Genomic DNA, 25,501 nt, shown 5'->3' with positions numbered 1-25,501 from the left:
GGAAGAGATATGGGGATATATGTATATGTAAAACTGATTCACTGTGTTATAAAGCAGAAACTAACACACCATTGTAAAGCAATTATACTCCAATAAAAATGTTAAGAAAAAAAAGAAAAAACAAAATAAAGTAAATATGGGGACTTCCTTGGTGGTCCAGTGGCGAAGACTCTGCGCTCCCAATTTAGGGGGCCCTGGTTGGATCCCTGGTCAGGAGACTAGATGCCACATGCCTCAACTAAGAGTTTGCATGCTGCAACTAAAGATCCCACATGCCGCAACTAAAAACATAATAATAAAAATAAATAAATATGGGCATAGGAGGATAAGTCAGTTGTATGACCTCTGTGCGTTTCAAATTATGCCATTATTTAGCTGGCCCAGGGCTTGTAGAAATCCTTCTATGGGCTTCCCTGGTGGCGCAGTGGTTGAGAGTCCACCTGCCGACGCAGGGGACACGGGTTCATGCCGTGGTCAGGGAAGATCCCACATGCCGCGGAGCGGCTAGGCCCGTGAGCCATGGCTGCTGAGCCTGCATGTCCAGAGCCTGTGCTCCGCAACGGGAGAGGCCACAACAGTGAGAGGCCCACATACCGAAAAAAAAAAAAAAAAAAGAAAGAAATCCTTCTAGAAGAAATGAGGTAGGAACCTAAAAGTGGAAATGGAAGGAATAAGAGGTACATCTTTACTATATTGATTCAGTGATTTTAAAAGTGTCCTGTCATTTCCCTAATTAATTATCAAGTAAAAGAGTTCTGTTATAACCCCAAGAAACATAGACCCCAGGAGAAAGCTTAAATTTGAACAGTCACAGCTGAAAAGAGATAATCCCATTCTAGGGTTTAGGTGTTCATGCATTTACATCTGAAGTGAGATGGAGCCAAGGATTGATTTTGTTCCCTTCATTTCCTGCAGAAATAAAATCCTCTGACAGGTCTATGATTTATATGCTCTAGGAGTCGTACAGTCTGGGAATGTTACTCTAGAGTTATCCTTTATATCTTTTTCCTATTCCACACCAGTCAGTCATCAAGCCCTTTTACTTCTTTCTTTACAAGGTTTCTCATATATTTCAATCTAGCTCAGTTCAGAGAATGCTTATTGAGTGCCTGTTTGATGCTAGATACTGTGCTCTGAGCATACAGGTAACCCTGTCTCAGATTTCTCATTTTCTAGAAGAGAATACAGCATGATACAAGCAACCATAGAAATGTGTTTAAATACAGAAGCAGTATACAGGAGAGAATTACTCTTCCAGGGAAGGTCAGAAAGACTTGCAAAAGAGGTGATGCTTGAATAGGGTTTTCAAGGATGAGTAGGAGTTCTTCAGAATAATGGTAGGGGAGCAAAATGTTCTAGCTAGAATGCAAAGCATACAGAAAGACATGGAAGCATAGCACAGTGTAGCCTGGCAGCTACAAGTAGTATTGCTATAGAATAGATGGAGTTTGAGTCAAGGGGCGGTGGAAGATTATCTGTTTTTGCTTTTTTCACCGTCAGGATTAGAGCACCAACTTGTTTATCTCCATGTCTGTGATTAAAGGCCTGGTCTTTTTCCGGTACTCTGCTAAAGTCTTACCTATCCTATTGGCCACCCCTTGAGACTTCAGCCACTGTATCTTGACACCTAAGTATTTGTGTACAGTGTGTGTCCTCAGTCCTCAACTCTCAGTGGAGTGACAACTTTCACTTGTATCTACATGGTCATAGAAGTTTCACAATCAGATTTGCATATAGTAATTTTGAAAATCTTTTGGAGTTAAGGGACTAATATGAAAATAGTGTTAGTACTTTGTTAGTCACAATAATATAATTTACTATGCTATCAAATAATTCAGTTCAGCAAGTGTGTTTTTCTGCTCTCTGTCCATTCATAATACTGAGAAAATATACAATGGAAGAAAACAGGAAGAGGATACATCCCTTTCGTATCTGAGAGTAAAGGCTTTACTTAAACGTATTTATACTCATGTAGTTTCTGGCTTTCATTAGTTCTCCAAGATAGAGAAATCGTAGAGAACTGCTTATTCAGTTTCTTCTGTTCATAAAATTTGAAAGCATAAACACAGAGGAAGACTACTTATTAAATGAATATACTGCTTTAAATAGTTTTTTTAATATTTATTTTATATATTTTCCTTATTTTTTTTGGCTGCATCAGGTCTTAGTTGCAGCATACAGGATCTTCCATTATGGCTTCCTTGCAGCACGCGGGTTTCTCTCTAGTTGTGGCGTGCTCCAGGGCGCATGGGCTCTGTAATTTGTGGCATGCGGGCTCTCTCGTTGAGGTGTGCAAGCTTAGTAGTTGTGGTGCACAGGCTTAGTTGCCCCGCAGCATGTGGGATCTTAGTTCCCCAGCCAGGCATTGAACCCACGTCCCTGAATATACTGCTTTAAATTGAAGTTATGTGGAAAATACCATCAAAGCAAACTGACTTTTATGTTAATTTATTTGTTACTTCTTTTTTCAGGATGCTGGGCACTTTTATGCTAAATATAAAGAAACAAGATTGAAGGAAAAGGAAGATGCATTGACTAGAGCTGAACTTGAAACACTTCAAAGTGAGTTTTAAACATTTTCTTACTGTATTAACTATATTATATAAAACTGATTATTTAAATTTGGATTTTCCCTTAAATTCAGCAGTAATTAAATTTTCTGTGCTTTCCTTGCTACTCTCTAAATGGAGTTACTTGTACTTGATATACTATATGTGGAAAATACTATATTAGTAATTTCTGAACCACCCACAGCTCAATATCAGGAGGGATAAAATTAACATGGGGTCATATAGTTCCTTTAATCTGAGAGGCATCCAAAACCTAGAAAGTCCTTAAATACTCCAGTGCTGCAGTTGTCATTGATATTTAGTGCTGAGTCTATCCAATTGATCCCCAACTTGCTGTGTTACAGTAGTAAACAGGAAGCCTGAAAATGCAATGATTTTAGTTTTGAAAGCCTTTGTTTCATTTGTATTATTGTTATATAACATGAAAAACCTTGGCTAAAGTGTCAGTATGTTGAAGTCTTCCACTGAACCCTAAAGACAGCTCTTGCTGACTTTAGGAAAAGTTGAACATACTATTAAAGAAGACATTTTACCAGCCCTGGTCTTTTTGTCTAAGTTTGTATATCTACATCTTTCCCACACATATACGTTCTGTCCCTTTACGTTGCTTTATCTTTATCCAGAGCACTTAATACTACTTAACTTTAATTTATATAGTCATTTTGTTTACTGTCTGGTCCCCCCAGTAGAATGTAAGCTTCATGAGGGTAAGGACTTTATCTGTTTTGTTCACTGTTATGACTATCCAAGGACCTTAAAGTATCCCTGGCACATAGTAGGTTCTCAGTAGGTAATTGTTGACTGAATTCGTGGAGGTGAAGTCTATTTTTTTAAAAATTCCAGTATGAATGTTTTTGGTTCAAACTTCATTTCTGAAAGCTGTGCATGGTACCAATCTGGGCACAGAAGACAGTGTAAACACCCTTAATACCTGATCACTTCACGCCTATAAATGTATATAAATACACAGCATGTGTAGTTTAGAAAACAACTTGTGTGCTTTTAAGGGTATAGAGTAAAAGCTTTCCTGCAGCACATAGAAGTCATTTAGCCAAATCAAACTGGAAAAGAGCAACTGTGGTATTAGTATACCACACAGTCAGTTCATACTTTCAATATATATAGAAAAATGGTGATGGCTATTTCCCTTCAGATACTGAAAGTCTAGCTTTCTGTCTTTACCCTGACACTGACCATGGTTTGAGAATAGAGGAGAATTATGTTCTCTCCAAACCCAAAGAGTACACTGCTGCTACCTAAATGTGTGGCTTTGAGGGTTTTACTTTCCTTATCTGTCAGAAAAACATGTTGGACTAGATGATCCCAGTATTCGTTTTCTATTTTTGCTCTAACAAATGGCCACAAATTTAGTGGCTTAAACACAAATGTATTTATTATCTTATAGTTGTATGGGTCAGAGTCTGACATGAGTCTCACTGGGCTAAAATCAAGGTTATCAAGCAAGCCTGCATTCTTTTTCCAGCTTCTAGAGGCCTTCCACACTCCTTGGATCTTGGCCTCCTTCCTCTTTCTTCAGATCCAGCAGTGTTTCATCTCTCTGACTCTTCTGTAGTCACATCTCTGGCTGATCATAACTGGGAAAAGTTCTCTGCTTTTAAGGACTTGTGATTAGATTGGGCCAACTTGGATAATTCAAGATAGTCTCCTATCTCAAGCTTAATCACATCTGCAAAGTCTCTTTTGCCATGTAAGGTAAAATATTCCCAGGTTCTGGGGATTAGAACATGGTCATGGTTGGGGGACCATTTTTTGCCTTATACAACCTTCAGGTGTCTGGGCAGCTTTAGAACAGGGACTTTTTCACCTTTGTGTCTGCAGCATTGAATATAGTGTCCTGGCACATAGTAAATGTTTAATAAATGGATGAATGACTAAATATATGAATTAATATAATCCCATGAATATTAATGAGTGTTAATAATAGTGAAGCAGAAAACAAACTTATGGTTACCGGAGGGAAAGGGGTGGGGAGGGATAAATTGGGAGTTTGGGATTGACATATACACACTGCTCTATATAAAATAGATAATAAGGACCTACCGTTTAGCACAGGGAAGTAGTCTCAATTCTCTGTAATGACCTATATGGGAAAAGAATCTAAAAAAGAGTGGATATATGTATATGTATAGCTGATTCACTTTGCTGTACAGCAGAAACTAACACAACATTTTAAATCAACTATACTCCAATAAAAAATAAAGTTTCAACACAAAATAATATTCAGATAAACTATATCATTGTTTAAAGCAGACTTCTGTTTAAGAGGAGAAAGTTTAGGATGTTAGAGAATTATGTATTAAGGTTGACTGATGTGTGTTTTGCAGAGTAAGGGTGGACAATTATTATTGTTATATTAAACCAAAGATTGAAACAGAAGTTGATGTTAGAGCAATTGTTGAAATAGTTTTAATTAAATTGAATAAATCAATGAATAAATGAAACTTTAAATGTAATTTTTATATAATTGTTATTTTTAAGTAAAACTGTTACATAAAAATTTTCTAAGCCTTTTAAGACTAGTCAAAATGAGCGGGGGGAAGGGGCTTCCTGGGTGGCGTAGTGGTTGAGAGTCCTCCTGCCGATGCAGGGGACATGGGTTCGTGCCCCGGTCCAGGAAGATCCCACATGCCGCGGAGCGGCTGGGCCCATGAGCCATGGCCGCTGAGCCTGCGCGTCCGGAGCCTGTGCTCCGCAATGGGAGAGGCCACAACAGTGAGAGGCCTGCGTACCGCAAAAAAAAAAAATAAAGGAGGGGCAGAAATCACATTTACAAGAAAAGAGAAAAATATCAAACTAAACCAAAATTTACCTGTAGAGGCAGTATGAATACAGTAATTTCATTGCTTTCATAGTCATGTTTTCATGACTATTTTTCCAAAATTGTTCAGAGACTTTTGTTCTGCCTAAGAATTTGATAACAATTCTCAAGCAGATTTGCTAATGCTCTTTAAAAAAAAAATTTTTAATATTTATTTTTAAATGGAAGTAGAGTTGATTTACAGTGTTTCAGTTATACAGCAAAGTTATTCAGCTACACATATACATATATATCTATTCTTTTTTTAGATTCTTTTCCATTACAGGTTATTGTAAGGTATTTAATATAGTTCCTTGTGCTATACAGTATGTCCTTGTTGTTCATCTATTTTATATATAGAGGTGTATATCTGTTCATCTCAAAGACCAAATTTATCCCTCCCTCTCTTTCCCCGCTAACTAAGTTTTTCTATGTCTGGGAGTCTCTTTCTGTTTTGTAAATAAGTCATTTGTATCATTTTCTTTAGATTCCACATATAATTGGTATCATATGATATTTGTTATAATAATTTGTTATTTAATAAAAATACTGTGTAAAGAAACATTAATTTTAAAATAGGTAAATATCTGAAAACTCTGTATGCCAGCAAAAATGTGTGATAGTCTTCTAAAAAGTTGGAAGATTCATTACTAGCTTATGGTTTCTTGAAACTGAAAATGAGGAAATTAAATGCCAGAAACTTTATTAAAAACAATACTCATCCTAGGCTCTGAGTAATAAGACTTCTGTTACTCATGTTTTGATATCAGTAGTATATTTAGAAAAGGTGATGGTATCAACATTAAGAATGTTAAAGAACAGTCACATTACTCTTAACAACGTCAAAAGCTGTCATGTATTTTTAAATGTAGTCTCTAATGGTTACATGCAAAGAATCTTTTAATTAATTTTGTTAACTTCATTACAGTGTTCTACATTGTATACTTTAGAACTAATACATAAAGGCCCCAAATCCCCCAGTGTGCATTTCATTTGCCCCCATCCTTCTTAATTTTAAAGACCATCATTGGAATACTGAGTTCATAATAACATTTCCATCTGCTTAATTGAGTAAATTCATCTCATGCAGATTAGCAATAGCTATTTTATGCTGCCTGTTTTTCATGACCTAATTGCTAATCTGCCCTCAAGTCTATTTGCTTTACTGTTGAGATTGTGCAGAGTCCTCTAAGGGCTACACTAGAACTACACTGAGTAGGGTGTGGTGGTGTTACTTACTGAAATGGTATTTTAGGGGGGAAATCTGAAAAAGGGTAATTTCTTAAAAATAAATATCATTCTTCTGGGAAGTCTTTATGGAAAAAAATGTGATGATTTATTTGGAAATTTTTGAGCATTTCTTTCTTTATTATAAACTTTTAATCAATTTGATGTTTTAGGTTTAAATCCAAGTTGAATATTTATAAATACAAGACTTTTTCAGTGTTAATAATATTTTTATACATTCTCTAATTGTATGAGTTTTAATCTAAGTCAATAGATGTGAGTTCTAAGTACTGTAATGAAACAGCCCATATTGTGAATGGGAAAAAATGAGTTATTTTATGAAGAAGTTGATTGTAAAGGTTAAAATTTGAATAGAGAAAAGAAGGGGAGGAAAGGTAGAAGGAAAACTCAATATTTCCCTTTTTTACTGTGTAGTTTACATGAGCTTAAGAGCAAAAGCAAAATCAAATAATCGAAACCCTACTGTCAAGTACTTCCTTTTTGTCTGCAGAGATAATCATTCCAGACATTATATTTTTCTTCTTGTTGTGTGGTCCCCACTCCATGCCCCAGTGATGGCCTAAGTAGGGGTGCCAAGGGGACAGTAAGAACATGGTAGACAGAATATATCTCTTTAGGGTGTCAGGATGGGAAAACACTCACCTTCCCTAAGGTAATGGAAGACTGGTTTTCTAGAAAACTTAGGTTCATGAGGAAAGGAGGTGCTAGTGCTGATTTGTAAGCTAATTCAGGGGTTGATGGAGAAGGAGGACAAAGGAGGTGGGGCAGGTGTAATCCCAATGGGTTAGAACATTTTTCCTTTGGTAATATCGGGTGCTCATGGATGGGAGATTACTCTCTGAGATAATTTATGGAAAGGCATATAACACATCACTAGCTCCAGTACATCTGGAAACATGACCAAATAGAAACTCTGTACCTTAATTTATATAGTAAAACCTGATAGGAGCCCTAGCCCCAAGAGTTTATATGTAGGCAAAGAATATCTTTAAAATAGTATTATTTCCTACGTACTTTGTTCTAATAACAGTGGAATGTGAATTTTTAAAATCATATAGCTCAAATACAAATTACAATTGCCTCGATATTTCAAATCATAATGCTGTGATGCTTAAATATAATGCAATCTCAGTTTTCTCACTGAAATGATTCAAAAAAACATTTATCCAATTTAATATATAAACAATTATGGCTATAGATTAACTGGTCAAATTTCAACTAAAATTTTACTTACTAATCTGGAAATGAGTACCTATTTAATGTAACTCTGTATATAAAATGATATATCACTTTATAAGATCCATGCAGGCAGGTATTTTCGTCTCTCTTGTTTATAGTCATAACCCCAGCACCTAGAATAATGCCAGGCATGTGGTAGCTCCTCAGTAACTATTAATTGAGTGAATTAATGAACTTATAAATACTGTATTGCTCTTTTCTACTTCATACTTCTTAAAGCAATTTATTTAAACTCTTCAGTAACATTTTTGACAAGAGGATTCTTGTCATCAGTAAAACTACTTTTTGAGTCATCAACACAGAGTAAATCATCTTTATTTCCATATATAATGAGGTAATCTTTTTGATTCCATGTATGAGACTGACAGTGAAAATTTTATTCCAAATCACAAGTACCTATTCATCTAATATTAGGATTTTTTCCTTTTTTAAAATATATGATTGTTACAATAAAACCAATGTATTGCTTTATCCCCTCAATAATTTTCATTGTGGTAAAATATACATAACAAAATTTACCATCTTAACCATTTCTAAGTACAGCAGAGTTCAGTGGTATTAAATATATTCATAATGTACAACCATTCCCCCCTCCATCTCCCATAGCTCTTTTCATCTTGCAAAACTAAAACTGTACCCATTAAATAATAACTCCCCATTCTCACCTCCACCCACCCTGTGGCAACCACTGTTCTGTGATTTCAACTACTCTAAGTATCTCACATAAGTCTAATCATACAGTATTTATCTTTTTGTGATTGGCTTATTTCACTTTGCATAATGTCCTCAAGATTCATCCATGTTGTGGCATATGTCAGAATTTCCTTCCTTTTTAAGGCTGAATAATATTCCATTGTATGTATATACCACATTTTGTTTATCCATTCATCTGTCAATGAACACTTGGGTTGCTTCCACTTTTTAGCTTTTGTGCATAATACTGCTGTGAACTTGGGTGTACAGATATCTCTTTGAGTCCCTGGTTTCAGCTTTTCTGGATGTATATCCAGAAGTGGAATTGCTGGATCATATGATAATTCTATTTTTACTTTTTTTTAGGAACCTCCATACTGTTTTCCATAGCACTGTACCATTTCACATTCTCACCAACAGTGCACAGAGTTCCAATTTCTCCATATCCTTGCCAATGCTTTTTATTTTCTGGGGGTTGTGTGTGTGTGTGTGTGTGTGTGTGTGTTTCCTATAGCCATCTTATTGCGTGTTTCTTTGGAGAAATTACTATTCAAGCCCCGTACCCAATTTTGAATCAGATTGTTTGTTTGTTGTTGAGTTTTAGAAGTTTTCTATATATTCTGTATATTATTCCTTATCAGATACATGATTTGCAAATATTTTCTCCTATTATATGGGTTGCCTTTTTACTCTGTTGATATTCTCTTTTGATGCACAAAATTTTTAAATTTTAATGAAGCCTAATTTGTCCATTTTTTCTTTCATTGCCTATGCCTTTGGTGTCATATCAAAGAAATCATTGCCAAATCCAGTGTCATGAAGCTTTTGCCCTATATTTTCTTGGAAGACCTTTAGAGTTTTAGTTCTTAGACGTAGGTAATTGATCCATTTTGAGTTAGTTTTTATATATGGTGTTGGGTAAGGGTCCAACTTCTTTATTTTCACATGGTATCTAGGTTTCCCAGCACCATTTGCTGAACTGTTGCTTTTTTTGTTTTAATTTTTTTTTTTTAATTTTGGCTGTGCCGTGCAGCTTGTGGGATCTCAGTTCCCTGACCAGTGACTGAACCCAAGTCACAGCAGTGAAAGCGCCAAATACTAACCACTAGACCACCAGGGAACTCCCATGAATTGTTGCTTTTCTATTTAACTTTTTACTTTGAAATAATTATAGATTCATAGGAAGTTGCAAAGATAGTACAGAGAGGTCCCATGTACCCTCCTCTCAGTTTCCCCCATTGGTTATCTTATATAACTATAGTATAATATCAAAACTAGGAACTGACATTGATAGAAAATGTATGTATAGTTCTCTGCCATTTTATCACATGCTTATATTAATGTAGCCACCACCCCAGTTATCCACTACTGCTTTATTATCACAACCATCACCTTCTCCCATCCCCCCATTATCCCTAACACCTGGCAATTACTAATCTATTTTTCATCTGTCTAACATTGTAATTTTGACTGTACGATTTAGAGAATGTGAATTCGAGAACCATACAGTATGTGACCTTTTGAGACTGGCTTTTTTCACTCATTGTATTGCCTTTGGGATTTATCCAAGTTGTTCCATGTGTCAGTAATTCATTTCCTTTTATTAATGAATAATATTCCATAGTATGGATGTACCACCGTTTGTTTAACCATTCACCTACTGTAGGACATTTTGGTGGTTTATGGTTTTTGACCGTTACAAATAAGGCTGCTATGAATAGTCATATGTAAATTTTTGTGTGAACCCAGAAGTGCAATTGCTGGGTCATATGATAAGTTTATGTTTAGAGTTTTAAGAAATTGCCAAATTATTTTCCAGAGTTCCTGTACCATTTTATACTCCTACCAGCATTGTACTCCTACCAGCATTTGCAGCCTCACCAGAATTTGATATTCTCACTATTTTTTATTTTAGCTATTCTGATAGGTGTGTAGAGATATCTCACCATGGTCTTAACTTGCATTTTCCTAATGGATAGGGATGTTGAAACATCTTTTCACGTGCTTATTTGCCACGTGTATATCCTCTTCAGTAAAATCTTTCTTCATGCCTTTGGCTTGTTTTCTAATTGGATTTTTTTTTTTTTTTTTTTTACTATTGAGTTTTAAGAGTCCTTCATATACACGTTCTAGATATGATTCCTCTTTTAGATATGTGGTTTACAAATATGAAATCTTGATTATTGCAGCTCTACAATAATCTCAAAATTAGGTAGAGTGATTCTTCCTACTTTCTTCTTCTTTTTCAAAATGTTTTAGTTATTCTAGTTCCTTTGCCTTTCCATGTAAATTTTAGGGTAATCTTGTGTGTATCTACAAAAAAAAATCTTGCTGGAATTTTGATATGAATGACGTTAAACTTGTGTATCAATTTCGGGAGAATTGACCTATTTACTATGTTGAATATATCTCTTCATTTATTTATATCTTCATTAATTTCTTTAGTGTTTTGTAGTTTTTAGCTTACAAATCATTTATGTATCTTCTTAGATTTACATCTGTTTCTTTTTTCTTATTTTGAGTGATGAAATGGTATTGGGTTTTTAATTTCAGTCTCCAAATGTTTAAGTAAAGAAATTCAATTGAATTTTGTATGTAGATATTGTATCCTGCACCTTTTTGGATTTACTTATTAGTTGTAGGAATTTTTATGTAGATTCTTTGCATTTTCTATGTAGATAGTCATGTCAATATGACAATAGGGATAATTTTATTTTTTTCCTTTTTAATTTGTATGCATTTTATTTCCTTTTCATGCCATATTTTGCTGTCTAGAACTTCCAGAACTATGTTGAACATGAGTGGGGAGACAGGGCATCCTTCCTCTGTTCTAAACCTTAGGGGGGAAGCATTTAGTGTTATACCATTAAGTAGGGTGTTAGCTGTATGTTTTTTATAGATGCTCTATATGAAGTTAAGGAAGTTTCCCTCTATTTCTAGTTTTCTGAGTTTTTAATCATGACTGGGTGTTGAATTTTGTTAAATTTTTGTTAAATTTTTTTCATCAATTAATATGATCATGTGATATTTCCTCTTTGGCCTGTTAATGTTGTGGATTACACTGATTGAATTTTGAATATGGAACCACACTTGCACCCCCCTGCAGTAAATACCATGATGGTATATAATTCTTTTTATATTGCTGAATTCTCTTTGCACATATTTTGTGAAGGATTTTTGCATCTATATTCATGAGAGATACTGGCCTATAGTTTTCTCTTTTTGTACTGTCTTTGTATGATTTCAGTATCAGGGTACCCTCATATAATGAATTGGGAAGTCTTCTCTCTTCTATTTTCTGAAAGAAGCTGTGTAGAATTGGTGTTAATTCTTTAAACATTTGGTAGAATTCTCTAGTGAAGCCATCTAAGCCTGGATATTTCTTTTTGCAGTTTTTAAATTATAAATTAAATTTCCTTTATAAATACAAGGCTATTCAAATATCTTATTTCATATATCTATTTAATGATTGAATTAAGGTAGTTTGTATTTTTCAAGCAGTTGGTCAAGTTCACCCAAATTGTCAAACTTCAGTGTTTAGCGTTGTTCACTTTATTATCCTTTTGATGTCTGCATGTCCTGTGGTGATTTCTCCTGTTTCAGTGCTAAAATACTGCTAACTTCTGTTTTCTCACTTTTTTGGTCAGTTTTGCCAGATGTATATCACTTTTATTGATCTTTTCAAAGATCCAATTCCTTGTTTCATTGATTTTCTCTATTGCTTTTTTTTTCAATTTCATTGATTTTTGTTCTTATTTTTATTATTTTCTTTCTTCTGCTTGCTTTGGGCATCTTTTGGGTAATTTCCTTTGCTCTGAATTCTATTTACCTGATATTAATTAGCTACTCCTGCTTTCTTTTGATTAATGTTTTGATTAATTTGTAATAAGTTTCTTGTAGATAGCATATACATAGGTTGTGGTTTTTCATCCACTGTACCAATGTTTATCTTTTAATTGGTGTATTTAGACCATTTGCCTGTAATGTAGTTATTGATATATTAGGGCTTAAGTGTGCCATTTTTTTTTTCTATTTGTTCTGTTTTCTTCTTTCTGCTTTCTTATGTAGGTTACTCGAATGTTTTTCTTTTTAGAATTCCATTTGAATTTATCTGTAGTGTTTTTTTAGTATATCATTTTGTATAGCATTTTTAGTGGGTGCTCTAGGTATTATGTTATATATACATAACTTATTACAATCTACTGGTGTAAACAATTTACCATTTCAAGTGATATATAGAAACATTACCTCACTTTACATCCATTTATGTCTCCCACTTATAATTGTCTTAAATATTTTCTCTACATACATTGAATGTTATAATTTCCACTCAGCTGTCAGATATAACATAGAAAACTCAAGAGGAGGAGGAAAATCTATTGTATTTACCCATATTTTTACTCTTACTCTTGTTCTTTCTCCTTCCAGCTATTTTAAGATCTTTTTCTTTTATGATTTCCTTTCTGTTCAGATAACTAGCCATTATTATCAGATAGGTCTGCTGGTAACAGATTCTCTTAGTTTTCCTTCATCTGCAGAGGTCTTGGTTTCCCCTTTATTCCTGAAGGATATTTTCACTGAATATGGAATTTTGAGTTGACAGTTGTTTGAATTTTGCACTTGAAAAATGTGCCAAATTCAGTTAGCATACTTTTCAGTTCTGGTATTTCTATTTGGTTCTTCTGTATATCTTCTGTTTCTTTGCTGTTGACTTTTTATTTCTTCCTCTGTTTTAAGAATGTGTATTATTGCTTGTCAAACCATTTTTATATGGCTGTGTTAAAATTCTAGTCAGATAATTTGGATATCTCTTTCATCTGTTGGCATCTGTTGATTATCTTTTTCATTCAAATAGAGATATTCTTGGTTCTTGGTATGATGAGTGACTTTTTTTTTTATTAAAACTTGGACATTTCAGGTATTATAAGACTCTGGATCTTATTTAAATCCTCTATTTTACCTGGTGTTCTCTAACAAAGCCTAGCAGTAGAAAGGGGAGGGTTGCTGCCCTGTTACAGTCAGGTAGGAGTGGAATTCCAGGTTCCCTTCATGACATGTACTACAGCTGAGGGGGAGGCTGGTTGTGAATCCTTTCAGGGTTGGGTGGGTGTGGGTGCTCCTGCTTGCCAGTAGGTCTCCACTTACCACAGCCTGGCTGGGATAAGCAAGATGTCTACTTACTGCTTGCCACCTGGCCTCCCCTGACATTGTGGGGGGCAGGGGTGCCTCAGCTGGACAGTTGTGAAAGCCCTGATAGGCTTCCTCTGAAACCACCCTGGCAGGGAGGAGGGACACCTCATTATCCCTGGGTAGATTTGGAAACCCAGACTACCAACTTAGTCTCTGCTGTTTCCACATGGGAAGGGGGATCCCCATCACCTCTCAGCAGATATGAAAGCTTGGCTTCTTACACAGCCTTCTCCCACATCACCCTGAGATTGGGGTGCCTCATTACAGCCTCACTATGGCAGAAGTCTAGGCTTCCCACTAGCCTTTGCTGGCATGGGGGTGGGGTGTGGCCATAGTTTTTCCTGTGTTGTTTGCCTGAAGTAGATCGGTTATTATCTAAAAGTTTATCTTGAAATGCTGCTGCTTTTCTGGTCCTTTTGGCTGGAAAGAGAAAGCTTTAAAAAATTTTTAATATTACCATTATTATGTCTGTGCCTTTCAGTGTTTTTGGGTTGCAAGCTTCTCTGGAACCAAGTCTCGGATATATGAGGCTGTAAGAAACCCAGGGAAATTCCCACCTTGGTACCCATTGGGTCCTGCCATTCCCAGTTGGTCTGTCCTCTCTCCAACATTCAGATTATTCTTCTGTTTGTTTCATATATAACATTTAGAATTTTTAGTTTTTCTTAGTGAGAGGACTATGAAAAAGTACTTCTTCATTTTTCCAGGAGTGGAAGTTTTGTATTATTTTTTAAGTGATTTTTTAAAATGCATAGTTTAAAAGATTCAAATACTTGCAATTGTGATAAACACCCCAGAAATAAACCAAATTTATTTGCTTCCTTTTTATAACTGATTCTCTATAAGCAACCAAAATTAGTAGCCATGAGATACATTCTAGTTTATGTGTATTTTCCCTTAACAATAATTTGTTGCTCAAAAAAAAGAAATTGTGAAAAATTGAGTAATGCGACCAACTTCATAAGGAATCTTTTTTTTTTTTTTTTTTTTTTGCCATACGCGGGCCTCTCACTGTTGTGGCCTCTCCCGTTGCGGAGCACAGGCTCCAGACGCGCAGGCTCAGCGGCCATGGCTCACGGGCCCAGCCGCTCCACGGCATGTGGGATCCTCCCGGACCAGGACACGAACCTGTGTCTCCTGCATCGGCAGGCGGACTCTCAACCACTGCGCCACCAGGGAAGCCCTTTTTTTTTTTTTTTTAATTTGGCTGCATTGGGTCTTCATTGCTGCGCGTGGGCTTTCTCTAGTTGCAGTGAGCAGGGCTGTTCTTCGTTGCGGCGTGGGCTTCCCATTGCGGTGGCTTCTCTTGTTGCAGAGCACGGGCTCTAGGCACACGGGCTTCAGTAGTTGTGGCGCGTGGGCTTAGTTGCTCTGCGGCATGTGGGATCTTCCTGGGCCAGGGCTCAAGCCCGTATCCGCTGCATTGGCAGGCGGATTCTTAACCACTGTGCCACCAGGGAAGTCCCCATAAGGAGTCATTTATACGGTTTCTTCCTCTTTTCTGAAAAACAGCTTTAAAAAACAAGAAAACCTGGCCTCCTATTTGGGCTCATATTGTACTCTGGTGACACTATGTTTTTATACTTTTAAATTAGACTCATATATCATTTAAGTTACTAATTTCCTATTTTGGTATTAGGGTGTTTTTTTTTTTTTTTAAGTCACCATTTCAAAAGCCTGGACATATAAAGGTACTGAAGCAGTATAGGATAAAATATGGTATTAGATACCATGTAATTTCTAGAAAGGTAACAGCCTTGTTAAGTAGAACTCTTCCCATAACACTGTATTCTTAATGCACATTATTTTTGGCCATTTTTCTCTATTGGGCTGCCTATCCTCTTTTCAGTTTATAAGATCTCTTTATCTATTCTACATATCAGTCTTCTGTTTGTACTCTGAATTGTAGATGATCTTTTCAAATCTGTTATTTCTTGATTTGTTTATTCTGTCTTTTATCTTTTTTTTATAGCATTTGGGTTTTCAGTCTTAGTTAAGATTTTGTCTTCCTTTAAATAGTACAGGTAGTATTTTAGATTTCTTTTTGCAAGATTTTTATTGTTTTGGTTTCTAAAGTCAAGTCTCTTATCCAACTGGGATTTATTTTGGTATAGATTGTAAGGTTGTGTCCAGTTTTCTTTCAAATGGGTATTCATTTGTGCCAGCATCATTTAATAGATCCTTTTCCCACTGAACTGAAATATTTATGAATTCTCTGTTCTAGGAATTCGTCTCTTCATATGCCAATATCATATTAATTTTATTACGTTAGCATTATAACAGATACACAGAGGATGGAGAAGATATGGTTATAAGGATGGATGAGTTTGACAGTAGTAATCAAGAGTGAAGTTGCTTCTCAGTGTTAACTCTCTAATCAGAAAGGGATTTAATGGAGAGGCCAATTGATAAATTGATAAGTGTCTATTGATAACTACCCTTGATGTTGCCAGATTATATTTTGCATTTGTAAAATATTGAAAAGATGAATGTATGCCATTAAGAGCTAATTTTCTGCCAAGTAGTATGTTAGGAGATATATAATTCTCCTCACATCAACTTTATGAGGTTAGATATAGCTCCCTTTTACAGAAGAGAAAATGGACACTTGTTCTAAGGGTTAAGTTACTTGCCCAGTACTGTGCAACTATTAGATAGTAAAGGTAGGATTAAAACACTAATGACCAGGCTCTTTTCACTATGCCATAATGAAATGTTTCATGAACAGTCGTTTGAACACTAAAGATATATACAAATTGATATGATGGTTATATCATAATCTTCTATCATTAGCACCTGTGAGTTTTATTTTAAAACAGTGCAGTGGGGCCTCCCTGGTGGCGCAGTGGTTGAGAGTCCGCCTGCCGATGCAGGGGATACGGGTTCGTGCCCCGATCTGGGAGGATCCCATATGCCGCGGAGCGGCTGGGCCCGTGAGCCATGGCCGCTGGGCCTGCGCATCTGGAGCCTGTGCTCCGCAACGGGAGAGGCCACAACAGTGAGAGGCCCGCATACCGCAAAAAGAAAAAAAAACAAAAAACAAAAAAAAAACAGTGCAGTGGATAGGGCACAATAAAACTTACAGCTAACTATTTATAGCAAAGCAATTCTATTTTGATGAAAGAACAATATATATTTATGTGTTCTTTCAAGAATGGTCTATGAATAAAATGTTAGAAGCTATTATGTTATTGATTGGTTCTTTAAACTTTTTTTTTTTTAGAGCAGAAGAAAGTTAAAGTAAAAAAACCAAAACCTGAATTTCCTGTATATACGCCTTTAGAAAGCACATATATTCAATCTTATGATCATGGAACTTCTATAGAAGAAATTGAGGAGCAAATGGATGATTGGCTGGAAAACAGGAACAGAACACGGAAAAAACAGGTAAATTTTTAAATTTTTGTTTTAATTGAGTAAAATACATACTGAAAAGTACATAAAATATAGACGTACAGCTCAGTAAACTATCACATGGTAAATCAAGTTAACCATTGCCAAGATCAAGAAATAGAACATTGCCAGTGTACAGAAGCCACACTCATGCTTCATCCTGGTCACTACCTTTCTTTTCTTCTACAAAGATAATGATTATCCTGACTTCTAACCATAGATTAGTTTTTCCTGCTGTTCGAAGTTTATAACTGGAATCGTCCTGTCTTAGACCATTCAGGCTGCTGTAACAAAAATATAATAGACTGGGTGGTTTAAACAACAAACATTTATTTCTCACAGTTCTGAAGACTGGGAAGTTCAAGATCAAGACGCCGGCAGATTCGGTGTCTGGTGAGGGTCCTCTTCCTATACATAGACAGCAGTCTTCTTGCTGTGTCCTCACATGGTGGAAGAGGTGAGAGAGCTCTCTGGGGTCTCTTTCGTAAGGGCACTAATCCCATTCATGAGGGCTCCACCCTCATGACCTAATGAACCCCCAAAGACCCCACCCCCTACTACCATCACATTGGGGGTTAGGATTGCAACATATGGATGGGGGGATGGACACAGACCTTCAGTCCATAACACATTCCATATGTACTATTTTGCATCTGCTTTCCTCTCTTCATATAGTATTTGTGATAGTTATTCATTATTGTGTGTAGCAGTAATTTGTTCATTTTCATTGCTGTATAATCCATTTAGAAATATAGCACAATTTATTTTTGTTGGAGATTGATGTTTCCAGTTTTTGACTATAATGAGTAAGTTTCCTTTGCACACTATTGTACTTTCAGTACACGTATGTGTAAATTTCTATTTTTGGAGTTAAGTTGCAGGGTCAGCTTTAGTAAATAATTCTGAATACTTTTTTTTTTCAATGTTTGTATCAATTTATAGCTCAGCAACAGGATCTGAAAACTTCAATTACTTTACATCCTTGCCAACACTGGGTCAAGTCTTTTATGTTTTTAACCATAGAGTTAGGTGTGTAGTCATATTTAATTATGGTTTAATTTGCATAACCTTTGATGAATAAGTTTAAACACTTTCTTATGTTTATTGGACACTGATACTCTCCTATGTGAAATGCCTTTTCAAGTCTTTTTTTTTATTGGTTGCCTGTGTTTTTTCTCACTGATTTGTGTTTTTAATGTGTTTCAGAAGTGAATCTTTGCACATGTTTTCTCCCACTTTGGCTTGCCTTTTCATTATCTTAATGGTGTCTTTTGATGACCAGAGTAATTAATTTTAATCATCAATCTTTTCCTTTCCTTTATTTGATGTTTGTGTTGTGTTTAAGAAATCTTTTTCCACTTTGCAGTCATAAAGATATTTCCAAATTTTTCTAGAAGCTTTAGTATTCTACTTTTTACATTTAGATTCATAATCCCCTGGACTTTGTGTTTATTGTAAAGTAATGATCAAGTTTAATATTTTTTCAAAAGTTTTCCAAACCAATTGACCCAATACCAGTTAAAGAAAAGACTGCTTCCTACAGCTCTTCAAATGCCACCTTTGTTATAGAACAAGTGTCCATAACCATGTGGTCTGTTTCTAGACTTTCTGCTTTGTTCCATTAATCTATTTCTCCATGCTTGTGCTGATACCACATAATCTTAATTACTGTAGCTATGTACTAGATATTTGGTATAGTAATTTTCCAACTTAGTTTTCCTCCTATAAGATTTCCACTTTACATTCACATATAAATTTTTTTAAATTAATTTAATTTAATTTTATTTTATTTTTGGCTGCGTTGGGTCTTCGTTGCTGCACGTGGGCTTTCTCTAATTGTGGCAAGCGGGGGCTACTCTTCCTGGTGGTGCACAGGCTTCTCGTTGCAGTGGCTTCTCTTGTTGCGGAGCACGGGCTCTAGGCACATGGGCTTCAGTAGTTGTGGCTCGTGGGCTCAGTAGTTGTGGCTTCGGCTCTAGAGCGCTGACTTAGTAGTTGTGGCGCACGTGCTTAGTTGCTTCGCGGCATGTGGGATCTTCCCGGACCAGGGCTCGAACCCGTGTCCCCTGCATTGGCAGGCGGATTCTTAACCACCGCACCACCAGGGAAGCCCTCACATATAAATTTTTAAAGTAACTTGCCATTTTCCACAAATTATTTAGCTGAGATATTCAATTGGGATTACACTGAATATATAGATTAATTTTGGAAGACCTGGCATCCAGACAGTATTGACTCTACAACCCATGAATAAATCCATTCATATAGGTCTTTAAAAAATTTTTTTAATGTGTTACAGGTTTTTGTGCGTATATACTACACGTTTAAAAAAAATTTATTCCTGGTCATTTAGTGTTTTTAGATGACATATATGATATTGTTTTTTTAAACTTCACTTTCCAATTATATTTGCTGTATAGAAATACAATTGATTTTTGTATAATAACCTTGTATCCTGCAACCTTGCTAAATTTATTTTTTAATTTTAACAGTTTCTCTGAGTATTACACTTTTTTTTTCTTTTGTGCTAAGGATCTCTAGTACATGTAGAATAAAAGTGATATAAGTATCTTTGTTTCATTTCCAGTCTCAAAACTTTCTTTATTAGAAGTTTTATTTCATTATTAAAATTATATATTCTTTTATTGTTTAACTGTTAAACGTGATATATGCTGTAGGCTTTCTACAGCATATTTTACTGAGACACACTTCACATAACATAAAATTCACCATTTAAAAGTGCACACAGTTGAGTGGTTGTAGTCTATTCACTATGTTGTGCAACCATCACCACTATCTAATTCAAGATTTTCATCACACCAAAAAAATAAATAAATAACCCTCTACTTGTTAGCAGTTAGCTCCAATTCTCCTCTCTCCCCTTCCCTGGCAACTGCTAATCTACTTTCTGTCTATGGATTTGCCTATTCTAGACATTTCACGTAATTGGTATCATACAGTATGTGGCCTTTTGTGTTTTGCTTGGCATAAAGTATTCAGGGTTGTGTTATTTTTTTTTTTTTTTTTTTCGGTATGCGGGCCTCTCACTGTTGTGGCCTCCCCCGTTGCGGAGCACAGGCTCCGGACGCGCAGGCTCCGGACGCGCAGGCTCAGCGGCCATGGCTCACGGGCCCAGCCGCTCCGCGGCATATGGGATCCTCCCAGACCGGGGCACGAACCCGTATCCCCTGCATCGGCAGGCGGACTCTCAACCACTTGCGCCACCAGGGAGGCCCCCAGGGTTGTGTTATTTAACAGTACTTCATTTCTTCTTATGGCTAAATAATATTCCATCATATGGATATATCACATACTGTTTATCCATTCTTCAGCTAATGGATATTTAGTTTGATTCCACTTTGGGACTATGATAAAAATGCTATGAACATTCACATACAGGTCTTTATTCAGACATATATTTTGTGGTTTCTCTAGGGATTACATTAACATCTTAATTTATAACAGTCTAGTTAGGATTAATGCCAACTTAGTTTCAGTAGTGTTAAACTTTCCGCCATATAATGTGTTATTGTCACAGATTAAATCTGTATATATTGTGTGCCTGTCAACTTAGATTTATAACTGTTGCTTTATGCAGTTGTCTTTTAGTGAGCTTAAAAAAGAATTACAAACAAAAATTACATTTATGCTGTTTTCTATATTTACCTGTGTAAATACAAAAACACCTATCCTGGTGTTTATTTCTTCATATGCCATTGAGTAACTGTCTAATGTCCCTTCATTTCGTTCTGAAGGAGTCCCTTTAAGCACTTGTAGGGCCAGACTGCTAGCAACAAACTCTCTCACTTTTTGTTTATCTGGGATTGTCAAATTTTTTCCTTCATTTTTGAAGGATAGTTTTGCCAGATAAATAATTTGGGTTTGACTGTTCTTTTCTTTCAGCACTTTGAGTACATCATCCCACTACCTTCTGGTTTCTGATTAGAAATCAGATGTTAATCTTATTGATGATCGCTTGTACATGATGAGTTACTTGTCCTTTCCTGTTTTGAAGATTCTTTCTTTGTCTTTAGCTTTTGATCAGTTTGATTGTGATGTATGTAGATGTGGATTCCTGTGAGTTTATCCTTTTGGAGTTCATTGAGCTTCAAATTTTAGAAGTTTTGACCATTATTCTTCAAATATTCTCTCTTTCTCTCTCACCCCCCCCTTCCCCTTCCTCCTTTCGCCTTTCTGTTACTCGTATTAAGCATATGTTGATATGTTTAATGGTATCCCACAGGCCTCTGAGGCTTTGCTTATTTTTCTTAATTCTCTTTTCTTTCTGTTCTTCAGACCAGATAATCTCAGTGGGTTTATTTGTCAGTTTGCTGATTCTTTTTCTGCCTGTTCAAATCTGCTGTTGAGCCCCTCTAGTGAATTCTTAATTTGTTATTGCACTTTTCACCCTCAGAATTTCTATTTTATTCCTTTTAACAATTTCTACCTATTTATTGATTTATTCTCAACTAGGTGACACATTGTTCTCATACTTTCCTTTAGTTTTTTTGGGCATGGTTTCCTTTAGCTTGTTGAATATTTAAAATAGCTGATTTAAAGCTTTTGCCTAGAAATTCCAATGTCTGGTCTCCCTCAGGCACAGTTTCTATTTATTTTTTCCTTTATTTGGGCCAGACTATATTGTTTCTTTGCAGGTATGGCAGTTATCATTCCTGTTGAAGACTGGGTATTGTGACTGTTATTAGTTGCGACTCTGAAAAAATCAGATTCTCTCCCCTTTCCAGGATTTATTGTTATGTTTGGCTTATTGTAGTTGTTGTTTGTTTGTTTACTGACTTTTCTGTACTAATTCTACAAACTCTGTTTCTTTTGTTTTGTGTAGCCACCGAAGTCTCTATTCAATTAGCTTAGTGATCAGCTAATAATTGGACAGAGATTTCCTTGAATGCCTGGAGCCAAAATTTCTTCCAGTCTTTGCCATGGGCTCTGTGTATGTGTTGGGGCTCAGCTTCCACACCCAGTCAGGCAGTTGACAATTCTGCCTTAGCTTTTACTTTCTGCTTCCAGAGAGCCTCAAGATCAACAGCAGGTGAGAACTTAAGTCCTTCTCAGGTCTTTTCTGAACATGCTCACAGCCTTGAGCATGCACGTGGCCTAGATTCTCAGAGCATCTTATTCCTCAGCCTTTCTTCTCAAGCTTTTTGGTTAATCTGTTGTTTGCCCAGCTTTTTTCTGTTGCCTCAGGAAGCAGTGGCTAAGATACTAGACAGTAACCACTTTCCCAAAATGCCCCCAAGGAAGAGCTTTTAGAATTAGGCCAGTTTTCAGTTAGGCAAAATAAAGACAAGCCTTTTGATCTTCCAAGGAGCCACGAAACAGATCAAAACAAATGATTACAGTTCCTTGAAAATTAGTTCATTCTGCTCCCTGCACAATCAAGAATATGGTTGTTATTTTCATAGGTAATGCGGAGCTGTGGAACAGGGAATAAGACTGGGGTAAGTTAATGTAGCACAGAGGTTGCTGGTCTTATCAAGAATCAGCTGTCTTTCTTTAGTACATGTTACCCATAGTACTGCAAGCCTTTGATTAATTTCCAGAGTTTAGAAAAACTTGATTCTGATAGATTCTGACCATTTTTTTGTTGCTTTTATAAGAGTAGGTTTGGAGTTCCTTACTCTGCCATTTTTGTTAATGTCACACTGTGAATCTAAAAATCAGAATTTCTTCCTAGATTTGCTAAGAAGTTTTATTTATTAAAAATGAATGCTGTAAAATGTTATCAAATATTTTTTGTGTCAGTTATGATGATTATAGCTTTTTAACCTTTATTTTGTTAATGAGATGAATTATATAGATTGTTTTTCTAATATTAAACCACCTTGCTTTCTTAAACCCATTTGATTTGATATGATTTGATAGTACACAGAATTCTAATGTACCTTTAACCCAGTTTTCCCTGATAGTTATATCTTATGTAACTACAATACAATTTCAAAACCAAGAAATTGACATTAAGTACAATGGCTGTGTATAGTTGTATGCCATTTTATCACACGTGTAGATTAATGTAACAACCACTGCAATAAAGATATAGAACTAGTCAAGATACAGAACACAAATACATCACTCATCCTTCTTTATATTCACACCCATCACCTTCCCACCGTCCTTAACCTCTGACAACCATTAATTTATTCTTTCTCTGGAGTTTTGTCATTTTGAGAACATTATATAAACGGAATCATTCATTGCGTGACCTCTTGAGGTAGACATTTTTTAATGCCTTTTCATTTTTATTCCTTTCTTTTTTTTAGTGAGGTAATTGGCATATAACATATTAGTTTCATATTTACAACATAATGATTCGACTTTGTATGTATTTTTTTAATAAATTTATTTTTATTTATTTATTTTTGGCTGTGTTGGGTCCTTATTGCTGTGCGCGGGCTTTCTCTAGTTGTGGTGAGAGGGGGCTACTCTTCGTTGAGGTACACAGGGTTCTCATTGCGGTGGCTTCTCTTGTTAATGGAGCATGGGCTCTAGGCACATGGGCTTCAGTAGTTGTGGCACACGGGCTCAGTAGTTGCAGTGCATGGGCTCTAGAATGCAGGCTCAGTAGTTGTGGTGCATGGGCTTAGTTGCTCCGTGGCACGTGGGACCAGGGCTTGAACCCGTGTCCCCTGAGTTGGCAGGCGGATTCTTAACCACTGCGCCACCAGGGAAGTCCCTTGACTTTGTATGGATTGCAAAGGAATCACCACAGTAAGTATAGTTAACACCCATCACCACACATAGTTACAAAAATTTTTTTTGTGATGAGGACTTTTAAGATCTACTCTCCTAGCAACTTTCAAATATGCAGTACAGTGTTATTAAGTATAGTCACCATGCTGTACATGACATCCCCATGACTTATTTATTTGTACCCTTTCACCCATTTCATCCACCCCTCACTGCCATAGCCACACCTCTTATAAAAACCAGTCTGGGCCTTCCCTGGTGTTGCAGTGATTAGGAATCCACCTGCCAATTCAGGGGACACAAGTTCCAGCCCTGGTCCAGGAAGATCCCACACGCCATGAAGCAACTAAGCCCATGCGCCACAACTACTGAGCCTGCGCTCTAGAGCCTGTGAGCCACAACTACTGAGCCCGTGAGCCACAGCTGTGGAAGCCCGCGTGCCTAGAGCCCGTGCTCCGCAACAAGAGAAGCCACTGCAATGAGAACCCCACACACCGCAACAAAGAGTAGCCCCCGCTCACCGCAACTAGAGAAAGCCCACGCACAACAACGAAGACCCTACACAGCCAAAAATAAAAACAAATAAATGAGTAAAGTTATTAAAAAAAAGAAAAAAAAACAGTCTGTTCTCTTTTTTTTTGAGCTTAGTTTTCTTGGTTTTTGTTTGTTTTTGTTAAGATTCCTCTAAAAAAGTGAGATCACCTGGTTTTTGTCTTTCTCTACCTGATTTATTTTACTTAGCATAATGCCCTCAAGGTCCATCCATGTTGTCACAAATGGTAAGATTTCCTTCTTTTTATGGCTGAATAATATTCCTGTGTGTGTCTGTGGATGTGTGTGTCACATTTTCTATATCCATTCATCCATCAAAGGACACTGAAGTCCTTTCCATACCTTGGCTATTGTAAATAGTCTGCAACAAACATTGGGGTGCATATATCTTTTCAAATTAGTGTTTTCACTTTCTTTAGATAAATACCCAGATGTGGAACTTCTAGATCATATGGTAGTTCTATTTTTAATTTTTTGAGGAATCTCTGTACTGATTTCTGTAGTGGTTGGACCAATATACATTCCCACCAACAGTGCACAAGAGTTCCCTTTTCTCCATATCCCTGCCACCACTTGTTATTTCTTGTCTTTTTGAAAATAGCCATTCTAACAAGTGTGAGATGATATCTCATTATGGTTTTGATTTGCATTTCCCTGTTGATTAGTGATGCTCAGCATCTTTTCATGTGTTCAGTATGATGTTAGCTTTGGGCTTGTCACATACGGCCTTTATTATGTTGTGGTGCATTCCCTCTATACACACTTCGTTGAGAGTTTTTACCATAAATGAATGTTTTTGTCCAGTTTTGTCAAATGCATCTATTCAGATGATCATATGCTTAATCACCATACATCTGTGAGTTCTGCTTTCTTCTTGTAATTGATTTCTAATGTCAGTACCATTGTGGTAGGAAAAGGTGCTTGATATGATTTCAATCTTCTTAAATTTAGGACTTGTTTTGTGGGCTAATTAACATCTGATCTATCCTGGAGATGCATGTGTACTTGAGAAAAATGTGTATTCTGTTGCTTTTGGATGGAATGTCCTGTATATGTTATTAATTCAGTCTGGTCTAACATGTCATTTAAGGCT

The 25,501-nt window shown here is 36.2% G+C and overlaps 1 protein-coding gene across 1 annotated transcript in view; it reads left to right on the top strand.

Moving 5' to 3' along the window:
* DNAJC1 (DnaJ heat shock protein family (Hsp40) member C1) overlaps window positions 1–25,501 on the top strand; it is a 214,825-nt gene that overhangs the window by 98,752 nt on the left and 90,572 nt on the right. Inside the window, exons 7-8 of the mRNA XM_060097700.1 lie at window positions 2,472–2,562; window positions 16,982–17,145. Of these exons, the coding sequence (XP_059953683.1) occupies window positions 2,472–2,562; window positions 16,982–17,145 (255 nt within the window). The remainder of the gene's footprint in view (window positions 1–2,471; window positions 2,563–16,981; window positions 17,146–25,501) is intronic.

The sequence above is a fragment of the Mesoplodon densirostris genome, chromosome 4 (assembly GCF_025265405.1).
Source record: "Mesoplodon densirostris isolate mMesDen1 chromosome 4, mMesDen1 primary haplotype, whole genome shotgun sequence".
Classification (NCBI taxonomy): Eukaryota; Metazoa; Chordata; class Mammalia; order Artiodactyla; family Ziphiidae; genus Mesoplodon; species Mesoplodon densirostris.
This window is presented reverse-complemented; position numbering and strand designations above follow the sequence as displayed.